Genomic DNA, 12,333 nt, shown 5'->3' on the forward strand with positions numbered 1-12,333 from the left:
GTAAACAAATTCAACCCAAGCGCTCTTTGGTGACATGGTTGATTACGTTCTTGTTGTCCATCTGTCCATCATCGTAAAAAGCCCGCTCTGACAATTTGATTGGTCCAAATAGCTCTTATGCAAGTATAGTTGCTCCACAACGGATCAAGTCCAGACTGAACTTCCCGACCTCAAATGTTGTGGGCGGGGCTAAGTTTGGCTGGCATCCAGGATAATTTACAGCAGCAGGAGTGACTAAAATAAACTAAACAGCCTATATTCACGGTTATGAATAGACATGTCACCCAGTGCAACAGTGTGGCTCACTGATGTGTTTTAATCATTTTTGGACAACAACGAAGCTCTATGGCACAGAGGAATGAGCTATATCGGGCAATACTTGTTTAATCTCGGCTATTTCTCGGCCATCGGCTATTGGTCTGACAACGATTCAACCTTTGGAGGCATCCAGAAAACGGAGATCGGGGGCAACACTTCGCCTTCCATGTGCTGGTCACGTATTACAGTTAATACTTTTTAGGTCCAGGCAATCTTTCAGCTAATCTCTATAAACATATCTGCATATGAACGCAGATAAATATATAAAAAAACAATTAAAAAGTTAAATCGTAGCTGATGGGTTACGAGACCGAATTACGGCCAATGTATTTCGCCTCTTTTGCTCTCCGCATGGTGTTGTGTTTACAATACTACCAAAACACTTTCGAGACAAATTCTTGTCCAGTTGCCTTAAGATTTTTCATAGAGTATAACACTTGTTATTAATTCATTGTTGGTTATTGTCTTTTCATGGGATCCATGATAATAGGAAAAACATGTTTTGCCACTTTGCCATTATGAACGAACACACACACACACACACACACTACACCACAACACACCACACACAACCACACAGCACACGCACACGCGCACACGCACACACGCACGCACACACGCACACAATCCCTGCTACTAAGTATTACTATGTAGAATCAAATTATTGCACAGCTCACAGACTATTAGGGGGCCCCTCCCTCAACATTTCTTTGCCTTCAATTCCTTTTTGTGGCGAAAACCTTCCCCCAATCCACTTTAAGACCTCTTCCACACCACATCCATGACCCCCCATGTGCAGACATGAGGTCAAGCTCCAAAGATCACAGAGAGAAGCCAGACGAGAGAGAGAGAAGAAGAAGAGATAAGAGAGAGAGAGAGAGAGAGAGAGAGAGAGAGAGAGAGAGAGAGCGCTTCTTTCTGCCCAAAACCAGGCCAAACCTAAAGCCTTCCCAACAGCTCCAGACCCCCTCCTTTAGCCCAGTTGTGTGTAAAGGAGGCAGTGGGCATTCTTGCAGAAACATCAACCCAGGAAAATTCAAATGAGGAAGAAACAGTGAGAGAGACACAGACAGAGAGAGAGGGAGAGAGAGAAAGAGCACAATAGTGAGAAAATAGGATAAAAGAATGAGATTGGGGAGAGTTAGGTAGGAGGGAAACGGGGGCTGGAGAGGTTGCTGAGGCTGCAGGTTGAGATAATGTGTAGATCTGAAGAGATTTGCAGGGAACATTTTTATTCATTTTTTGATTACTCCCATCTCTCCCGACCTCCCCTCCCGCATTGTTGTCTCTCCATTTGTTTGTTTTTGGCTTTAGCGTTATGACTGTTGGTATGCGCGTGTATGTACACATGCATGCTGATTAGAACTGGAATATTTTATACAAACAAATATTCACACTCACACAAGCCTTCGCGCACATATCAATAAATAATGCACACAAACATACTTAAAGATGCATCAGAGAAGCAAGCAACTGGGCAGACAGCGCCAGGAATGCTAAGAGCTTACAAATTTGGAAACATGCAGACAGAGATGCTACATATGTACATACAAACATGCACATAAACAGGGTTCACAGTGTAGCCCACCACTGTGCCCGCTCCTTATCAATGTGCTGCAGGTAGGCTAAGTGTTCTGAATGAGCTGGATGGAACTAAATGACTCACTGCTTCCATTTTCCACACATTCAAATACACAAAAACATATTACAAAAGTCTGCAAAATGCACAACAGACCCAGGACAAACCCCACAACAACCCACCACACCCACCTGTGTTGTTGTCAGACCCTCCCTCTAGGTTGAGTGAGATGGACTGGTCTCCATCTTGGTTCCCTCGACCCAGGATCATCCAGTTCTCCAGACCTTCAGAATCGGAAGAATCTGACAAATCAGACTTTGATTCCGACTCTTCTGAATCTGACTCGGAGCTGCTTGAGTCCACAGTCACTGGCACACGGACACTCCTTTTCTCGGTTCCCTAGATGACCAAACAACAACCATATTGTAGATGTCTATATAAAGTAACTTTACAACCCATGCCTTATGATGGGAAAGCAATATTAGCTGAAAACAAAAAACATCAGAAGTCAAGCTTTAGATATATCCCCATGTTGTGTACATTATTTTTGTGGAAGGCTTTGTATTTTGTTTTGTTGTATTTGTGTGTGTTTTTATTGTGATATGGATCCCCCTGAGTCTGAAATAAAGTTTATCTGAAGAGGTTGGTGTCTTCTTTTTAATCTTTCCAATAGAAAAAAGCACAAGAGCAAAAGTGTATGGAATGGGTTAACCTGTGCGTTTATCTGCTCTAAAACCTGCTGCAACTGTTAGAATCTCCGGCTAACTAGCTAACTACATTAGTGACCTTACCCAGCATTACTTCCATGGCCAAGAAGCACACCAGCCTACATTATTTTGGGGGGTTAGACTTCAATTGAAAAGCCCCTTTCATGAGTAGCACATCCCCTATGTAGTATTTATGGATATGCAGAAGTTTACACTTAAGCAACCCCAGCAATGTTACCCAAGATAGCGTTATGTTTGCCCAACACTTTGGTTATGCCTCATCCTCCACCCACACTGCTCTTGCAAAAAAGTTGTCCTTTATACTACAAGTGTTGCTGAAGTTGTGACCTATGTATTGCTTAAAGCTAAAGTATACAGTTTGAAACTACAAAAAAGTAGTCCAAGTAAGATAAGCAGCCGAACAGGTCGTTAGTCTTTTAGCACAATATCATGGATGTAGCCGTGAACTACAGTACATAATTAAGACATCTGGAGATGGCATTTTCAACCAGCCCATATAGCTAATGTTAGCTTGTTAGCTAGCTACGTCCGGTAAAAATCACACAGTGAAAGTTGTTAAGGACGGCAAAATCAACAGCTGGTAGATGGAAATGAGGCTGCTTTTGTCTACCATTGTCTAAAATCAGGGATAGCTTTAAAAATGTTGCGTGGTACATCTGCCACTATTAATGTAAACTCCATATGTGCCCTAAATAGATGGAGGGCTTGACAAGAGTAACAACAGTAACTAAGGGGGGTGAGGCTTAGCGGACAATCATTATCTACACAAGCACAACGTATCACTCTTTGCTCTCTACCTGTTGGGCCGGGGTAGAAGTCTGCCGCTGGTTTAAGCCTCGACCCTTTAATGCACAGACTCCTTTATCATCATCAGTAGTGTCATCATCAGAGATGGAGATGACATCAGGGCTGGAGTCAATCACAATGACCTCCTCAAAAAATGATGACGACGAAGACCTCTGACCTTTAGGGTCAGTTTTTCCCTTCCTCTGTTTATCAGGTTTCTCTCCCTTCTTTTTGTTCTTCAGGTGCTGCAGTAACTCGCTCAAATTAGGTGACGAAGTCCTACTTTCTCCAGTCTGTTCCTGTTCTCTGTCAACATCTACAGTCTTCTCAGGCACCTCAAGCTGCTGGCTGTTCTGGGCCTCGGCCTTTTCTCCTCCTCTATCTTCCTGCTCCTCTAACACCCCAGCATTAGAAGAGTAGTGGAGCTGGCTGTAGAGGTGGAACTCCAGCTCGCTGTTGACCTCTGACCCCTCAGAGTCCCCTTCATCCTCTTGATAGAGATCATCCTCCAACTCCTTCCGATCCTGGTACGTACAGTACATCACCCCAAAACAGACTCAATCCACACACACATGCACACACCTTAATAACACTCACACCTGGGGAGATGGTGAGCTCAGTGGTTGAAGCGGACTGCAGGGATAAAAACACACAAAACCAATATGAGTTATTACTGTTATCACAACTCATCACAATTGAAAACAATGTGCAATTAATAACTCATAATATTTTCATATTGTATAAAAATTACACTTAGCGGAACAAACAACGTTTTCTGAATATTACTTAAATGTACTTGCAACTTAATATTATTGTCATGGCAACCTTTCCCCTAAGCATTAAACAAGTAAGGCTGCAACTAATTATTATTTTTCATTGTCATTCAAATAGCAGTATTGTCTAATGTTATCAAATTTCTATTAGCCATATTTTTGTTTTATTTACCATTGATCTGTCACATCTGGCTGATGCCCAATCCACCAATACCAGTTCAGGATATCCAATTGGTATATTATTAAGTGGATTGTTTATTAATTATTTCTTCTCTAAACTATCCTCCTTAATGCAAATATGGTTATGTCAACTATAACCCAATCTACAGCACTGAGGACTAAGGAAACACAGGCCAGTGTCAGTAACCGGAAAGGCACAGACTTAGGTCTTGTTCTGAAATCCATTGGGGTTTATTAACAAAGCTAAACAAGAGAAGGGATCAGCTGTCTGCAATCAGATGTTGATTTACTATTTTACCAGACTGTTGCTAAAAAACAGTTTGGATGTAGTTTTATCACCTGTTAGGTGTCAACAACAAACACTTTAACAAGATATAATCTGAATTCTGGAATCTTTGAAAGATTATGTTATACACTGTGAAATGATCTTCTTACTACACTCTGTAAAACTCAGTGTTGCTAATTTTCCCACTCTCTGTCTCTCTAACTCTCTGACACACACACACACACACACACACACACACACACACACACAGGACAGAAAAGGGGCACCGGCCCATCGCTCTGTCCAGCCCTGCGTGTCTGTGCCATGATGGCTGGAGATGATTGGCTCCCAGACCGCACACACCGCAGAAAGGCCACGCTACACGGTCACAAGTCGGCAGCTGGGGATTAAGGGACAGAAAGTAGAGTCTTACCCGTCAGTGAGAGAGAGAGAGAGCGTTGGTTTGGAAGTTTTAGCAGAGCACAGAGACCTGAAACCGACAAATGACTGGCTATGTTGGTGGAATGTTAAGCCCCAGTCCAGTCATCGCTATGGGAATATATGGACCGTACTTGATTGGCATCATCAATCCCAGTAGGCAAAGCTCAGGTCTAAATCATAAAATGAATGATGGTTGAATTCAATTTAGCTGCCTTTGTTTCAGGGTCCTGGTATTGTTCATGATGGCTCATTGTCACAGGTTACTGGTACACTTGTGCTTTTCCTACTAATGGTACAGTCACATTAGCCTTTCCTCTAATGCAATTACCCAACTTAGAAAATTACATAATGCCACAGTTCCAACTAGGATAATATACATTTATTGATCAGAGTGATCACAAACAATCTCTGACTGCATTGTCACTGTCTGTAGTCTGATAATGTAATGTATGTCGTAGTAATGAATGAATTTTGTCTTTTTGTGTGTGTGTGGGATGTTAAATACAATTTGGAGGTACCTAACTCAAGTATATCAATTATATGCTTCTTACTACTTCAATTCCACTATATTTCAGAGGAAGCATTTGTACGTTTTAACTTCAATGCAGTTATTTCACAGCTACAGTTGTTTTGTAGATTAAGATTTTACATAGAAAACTTATGCTCATTTTATAAAATAGCCTAAGATGCATTGTAATAGATTATACTACTCAAAAGTAAATATAGCTAATCAAAAAGCAATTAGTTCCAGCACAACCAACTACAACATTAAAGTAGAGCTTGCATGTTAATGCATCAATGATGATACTGATCTAATATGATATAACAGGGGTCATATGCATGAGTACTTGTACTTTTGATACAGAAAATACATACAGTTGTCAGTACTTATACTTATAATTTAAGAATTTTATTTTAGTAGGGGTAACGGGGGAAACAGATTGATGAATTCAGTGATTTTAAGGTGTTTTTTGCCAGGGAAACACACGAAGTATAGCTAGAGTGGCAGAATGAGGTCCTGAGCACAAAGCTTACAACTACCTCATACGCTACTATGACTAATATCAGTTTTTAAAAGTAGTTATGCACTCTAACTGGAGTTTTCCTTGTGGTAGCCCCGGCTTGCTAAATGCTAACGAGCTAGCAGGTGGACTGAGGCAGTAGTTAGCTCTGCAGGAAGCTACTGTTGTAACTAACGTTTAACTGGCCCCTACAACACATACGCCACGAACCACTGTGGCTTATAAGTGGCTGCTTCTTGTTACTTCCACATGTCGACAGTTAACATGTGTCCCTCCTGTCTCTCCACGTGTTTATAAGCAGCAGAGCAGCCGGTCGGATGTAAACAAGGAAGCACTTCACAGTCACAAACACGCATGAAAGAAAACATGTACATGGAAATAAAGTCTCCCTACTCAATGCCATAGCTGTAAAGTTTTTTCATATGTAATGTCATTAAGTATGAGCTCACCTTTATCCAACAAAATGGAGAGGTTACAGTCGCAGGAGCTGCTCGCCTGCCTGCTTCCAGCCAGAGGGAGACAGACAAACAACTTCCGGGTTTGTCAGAGGAAAATTGGTTGGCCGACCGTAACGTTTCACTCCGTCCTGCTGGGATAGTCTGACAATGACCGATCGTAGCAACCACAAAGCGTCAGTAATAAATATAAAGATTAGTTGTATATTGTTAGATTACAGTATAAATAGCTGGGCTGCTATGAGTTTTGTATTTCCAAGAGTTTTTTTTTTCTTTTTGAAATCCAAGCACCAAAGCTTGATCCCTATCTGGTGTCTGGTCAAATCATTTTGACCAGAAACCTTTCCTGAAAGTGTTGTTGTGCCAATTGCTTTTACTCACTTCTGTGACCCTGTGATGAAAAGAGAAATACTCACATTTAGATGACCTTACCTTTTACATTAGTTCAAACGTGGTTTTGTTCTCAAAAAACACATAAATGTGACGGCTGGCTCTGGGATGTGTGTTGTTAGCGAAATGACACTTTGTTTTACTGCCTGTGCAGAGAAATGGCGGGGCCCACTGGCCTTCCACTCAAGGGGGCGAGCGAGCATCCAGAAAGCCTACCTCCTATGGGGAGTTTAAGGCTAACAAGCCATCATCTGTCACTAGCATTCCATTGACTGCCATTCATTTCAAATAACTTTACATCGCAAGCGTGTAAAGACTCAATTTGTCCATTGTTTATTTCTAAAAGAACACAACAAAGTATACAATTTGTATCTCACGCAACAGCCTAGGAAAACAAACATACACAATAACAAAATGTATCCCTGGTGGGGAAATTACATAATCTGCCCAGGACCTATTCATCACAAATGAGAGATGCCAGAATGAGCGGGTTGCCCTGGGCAGCATGGTGCAGGAAGAAGATAACTATCTAGTCTACTCGGAACATATTTGGTTTCTGTTTGACAAACAACATCAGCAGACAGTTAGCAATGGACGCTACATGACAATATCCACAACTTGGATTCATTTTTTTTAATTCTTTTGAGGGATTATTGAAATATAAATAAGCGAGGAATGGACCTATATTCACTTAAGCTCACACGTAAGGAATTGCAATGTTTTCTAGCCTCTTTTATCTATTATTATCTAGTAAATCTGAATGAATCATCCTTTTGTGCTCAAAAGTTTCCATAAAATTAACTGAACAATGGAATATTGGAGAAACTAACCAATCTCATGCCTCATGGCATTATCAGGTGATTTGAGGTGGTCATGGAAAGTTACGATTACTTTTCTTTCTTTTAATCTCTAGGCTCACCTCTTACACTGCGCCCTACACTGTTTTTCACTATAGACTATTGTCATTCTGATGGATGTTGGTCGTTTTCACCTTCCTCAATAAGGCTCAAATATTAGCTATGGAATATCAGAATATGTGTATGTGCACACTGATTGTGTGCATGCATGTATGTGTGACTAGTATGGACCTTCAGGCCTGTGCTATTATTACATGTTGATGGGAATGTAAATCTATATGTAAATGTCATTCAACAGACTGGCTATTGCCATCAGTCATATTTATAACACGTAAAATACAGCAAAATTGTAATAATACTCTTATGAAGACTGTGCAACATTAACATCCATCTTTTCTTCCCTTCCACATCACGAGAATAATTTTGAACTCTGTTTATCCACTATAAGCAACGCCGTCATAACAATAGTGAGTGAATGGCTGTATGATAGGGAATCAGAGGGTGAATGCCATCTGTTTCCAGAGGTTTCTCCATGCGTGTCAACACAGGAAAGGCCATCACAGAGTCGGATTATTTCCTTTCAAAGGTTAGGCTGAACCTCATGTCTCAACACTATCACCTCTTTTAGCGCATACATCTGACACACACACTCACACACACACACACACACACACACACACACACACACACACACACACACACACACATGCATACACTTAATATACTGCATCTGTTTTGTTTTTGGGAAGTGCATATGGGGGCCCTCTGTCTCCTCTGCTCCACATATCTCTCTAAATTGGATGCAGGTTCGGGATGCCTCACTGCCTCAGTGAAATTGTGGCTGCCTGATTTTGGGTTCCATGCATTTGATGGTATTTACCATTATTATTTTAAAAAAGGTAGAGGAGACCGGCTGAATGGAGGCATCTGGTTCAGCGGTTCATCTCTGAGCGTCCAGACCACTGGTGTGTTGAAGATGGATGGAGGTTCCTGGACAGGGATTTAAAGTCGGCCGATTTCCAATCACACATTCCACAGGGAGGGTTCTGCCTGATGAATGATCTTTATTGAGGAGAAGGAGTTAAAAGAAGCATGTCATTGCTCTCATTTGACAGGGCTTGTATGTGCCATGGTGGCTCCTGCTTTCCTTTAGTGCCAGACGCTGCAGCCAACACTTTGGATGGAGTGGTTTATCAAAACAGGATTCTCGTCAGCTGCTCTGGTGTATTGGCAATATTCTGCAACTGATGGTCATTTGTGTACAAATGTACTTTTCAGAAGACAAGAATGCACCAAATGTGTCCTCAACACAACTATTGCATGGATTTAGGCTAGTCCATTTGAAGAAACACATATGACAGGATTTTACAGAAAATGCACTAAAACACATTGTTTGCTTTGGTAAATCTTCACATAGGTGCATCTTGAGAAATGACAAAACAAGTTTTTCTTAGTACAGTTGAAACAAATAGTCGATTCATCTTTAATCCGCCACTAATTCAATTTATTTAACTAGTTTCATCTTCTCAAATGTGAACAAATATATTGGGCTTACGGATTGTTGGTGAGACCAACCAAGACATGTTTTCTTTGCTGACACTCTATAGATCAATCAACCGATAATTGCAAAAATAGTCAGTAAATTTATCTAAAATAAAAAATATTAAGTTGAAGCCCTTGAAATAATTAGTAAAATGATTGGAAGGCATGTCTAGCATCTACTCAGATCAGATTTCAATTGTAACTGGTTGTGTTAGCTTGTTTCAGTTCTGTAACATGAGCTTTGTTCAAAAAAGAAAAATCTGCTTCCTCTTCTGCTGTTGGTGCAGGCTTCCTTGTTACTGTATCTATGTAAATACAACCAGCCAGCCTGTATCAAAGCAGCCAGGCAGGAGGAATTCCCTCTAAAAAAAAAAAAGACTCGCCCTGGATCAGCGCTTCTGAACAAAAATGGCTCCCAAGCATCACCCATATGGGGCCCTCTGTGCTGGAGTCATTCACATAAACCGGATGTACAACATTTGTACACCTAAAGCCCCGCAAATTGTGTTTTTCTTTCACTGCATCACACAGACTCTGTTGAATTACTGCCGTGGAAGTTTGATTTTTTCAATCACATTGGTGTTATAGTTTCATTAATTCATAGACATCACAGCATCAAATAGCTTTGCTGGATAAGAAACTGCATGATGTATTAGAGAGATTCAGTTGATTCTGGAGTTAATATGCTAAGTAGAGCATGTACTAATCAGTGGCAAAGCTCATGCAGTATGAAACAAATGACAAAACACAGCTGGAGGGGCATGGGGACTTGTCACAGGGGTGTAGCCTAAAATTCTGTGCCATGTAACAGAATATTTCTTCTTTTCTTTTTCTTTAAATATATATATATATATCAAATATATATACAGTATGTATATTTTCTTCTATAGAGCCCTTTTCAGACATGCTATAGGTAACATTTCTTGGCCCCTAGAATTGAAACCATCATTTACTCCACTGGCGTTGACACTGACTTAACATAGAACAATGGAAAAGCATATTCGCATTCTGCTGTTTTTTTAGTTTATTTACTTTTTACGATGTTAGATAGTATAAAGTACATAGCTTACAAGAAATTACATTACAAATGCACAGTCGGTGTCTTAGACCAATGGTTACCAACCTGGAGGTCAGAACCCCAGAAAGGATCCCAAGAAAAATTTGAGGGGTCACTAGTTAATGAAGTTATTGGAAATAAAAAATCACTCAAAAAATATCTATAATGTAGCTTGTTCTTACTGGATATTTGCAACCACATTTTTGGATGAAATCCATTAAGAAACCGTTTATGAATTAAGTAGATTGGTCAGTAGATTTTATACTTGAAATCTTCTGTTGTTGTCTGACAGCAATCGCACACACACACACACACACACACACACACACACACACACACACACACACACTCCAGGAAACACTTGTGAACCTCTGTGATCAACAGTCTGTCAGTGCTTTCAGCAGGAAAAGACTAGAACAAGAACAAGCCTGACAACACCTTTTCAGACCGGACCAAGTGACTTGTGTCTATGGGGATTACATTTGTTAACAGAAGCTCTATGCACTCACACACACACACACACACACACTCAAAAAGTCCCACTTACACACTGCACATTGCCACACGTTGCCACAACACCTCTTTCTCAGCTGTGAGTATAAAACACATTGACAGGAGCCTTGTCCTCTCTTGTCGAATCGTCACGCTGAAATGTTTACCTTTACATACAAATGGCCTGGTGTCATGTTGTGTCACATAATGTTTCATGGACAAATAATGTGTCCCATTTCTCAATCCGCCCTGCAGCCCTTAAGCCGCCTTCTAGCCTCTATAGTCACAGCAACACCCAGGCACTATGGCTGCAAAAAAAGGAACCTAGTGTCACCCCAGTGAAGTGCCACTCTGAATGAAATCCCAGGGATATGGAAGTAAGCTCAATCAGCACTGCGGCTCTGTGTTTTGGGGAAAGCGATCGCAAACACATGAGCACCAGAGACAAGTTGTTATCAAAGTGGTTTTAGTGGATGTTTCTCTGTCTTAAATGTGAGACCAAGTTGAATAAAAAGTTGTACTATGACATCCCCCCAGGAGTACTGTTTAAGCCTTGCATGTATTGCTTCAAGTATAAGTAATGTATTAAAACGTTGAGTTAAAAACATTGAGTTATTTTATACCTCCTGGGTATGAAGTAAAGGTTTATTCAAGTAGCATGTTTCAAAACAAAATGTACAAAGTGCTTCATGAAAATGCATTCATAACACAGTATATGAAGCAGAGATGATGACAGCAAACACAAGAACCACAAAAAAGAATTAGCAAAATCAAAATAACAAATAGCCAAAATTGGTGTAAGTGGAAAGATTGGTGAGTCTTGGGAGATTAAAAAAAACATTGCTACTCTGAATTATGACAGATATAATAAATAAATACATGCGATGTTCCAAAACCATGTTTTTTGGTTAAGGAGCTACCAACTATATAAATATGCTGTGACTGTGAAGTAAATTATTATACTTGACATTTGCTAAGAAATAAGAATAGACACATTTGCACCCAGTATGTCAGTTGTTTTAATAGGTTCATCAGTGGTGAAGTACAGATTGCTTACTATACTTAAGCAGGATACAGTTTTGAGGTACTTTGACTTGAGTATTAAAACGCCAGCTCCGTTACAATTCAAATGTAAATATTAAACTTTTTAGGCTATATTTATCTGCCAGATAATCCCTTTGCTTATTAAAAAGGGTTTGCATTTAAAACGTATGACTTTAATAAAAACTATTTGATTAAACCCAACAGTATTATAATAGTCCGCCCACTTTGAAGCAAACTCACACGCTGCTTGTGTTAATGCAGCAGTAATTATCCAATAATATATTGTTTATAATATCACATACTGACATAATAATTAACACAACATGAGGAAGAAAACCTAATGTAAGGTTTTGAGGGCAGGACTTACATTTGTAATGGAAATATTTTGACATTGTGGTAGTGCT

At 40.2% G+C, this 12,333-nt stretch overlaps 1 protein-coding gene across 2 annotated transcripts in view; it reads right to left on the minus strand.

Annotated features, from left to right (window-relative positions):
* zcchc7 (zinc finger, CCHC domain containing 7) overlaps positions 1-6,661 on the minus strand; it is a 70,582-nt gene extending 63,921 nt beyond the window's left edge. For both annotated transcript variants that reach the window (XM_032543399.1, XM_032543405.1), the window contains exons 1-3: positions 6,542-6,661; positions 3,423-4,044; positions 2,089-2,296 (exon numbers count right to left, since the gene is read on the minus strand). In XM_032543399.1, the coding sequence (XP_032399290.1) occupies positions 2,089-2,296; positions 3,423-3,953 (739 nt within the window). In that variant the 5' untranslated portion in view covers positions 3,954-4,044; positions 6,542-6,661. The remainder of the gene's footprint in view (positions 1-2,088; positions 2,297-3,422; positions 4,045-6,541) is intronic.
* Positions 6,662-12,333: the final 5,672 nt, after the last annotated feature.

Source organism: Etheostoma spectabile, chromosome 2, assembly GCF_008692095.1.
Source record: "Etheostoma spectabile isolate EspeVRDwgs_2016 chromosome 2, UIUC_Espe_1.0, whole genome shotgun sequence".
Lineage (NCBI taxonomy): Eukaryota > Metazoa > Chordata > Actinopteri > Perciformes > Percidae > Etheostoma > Etheostoma spectabile.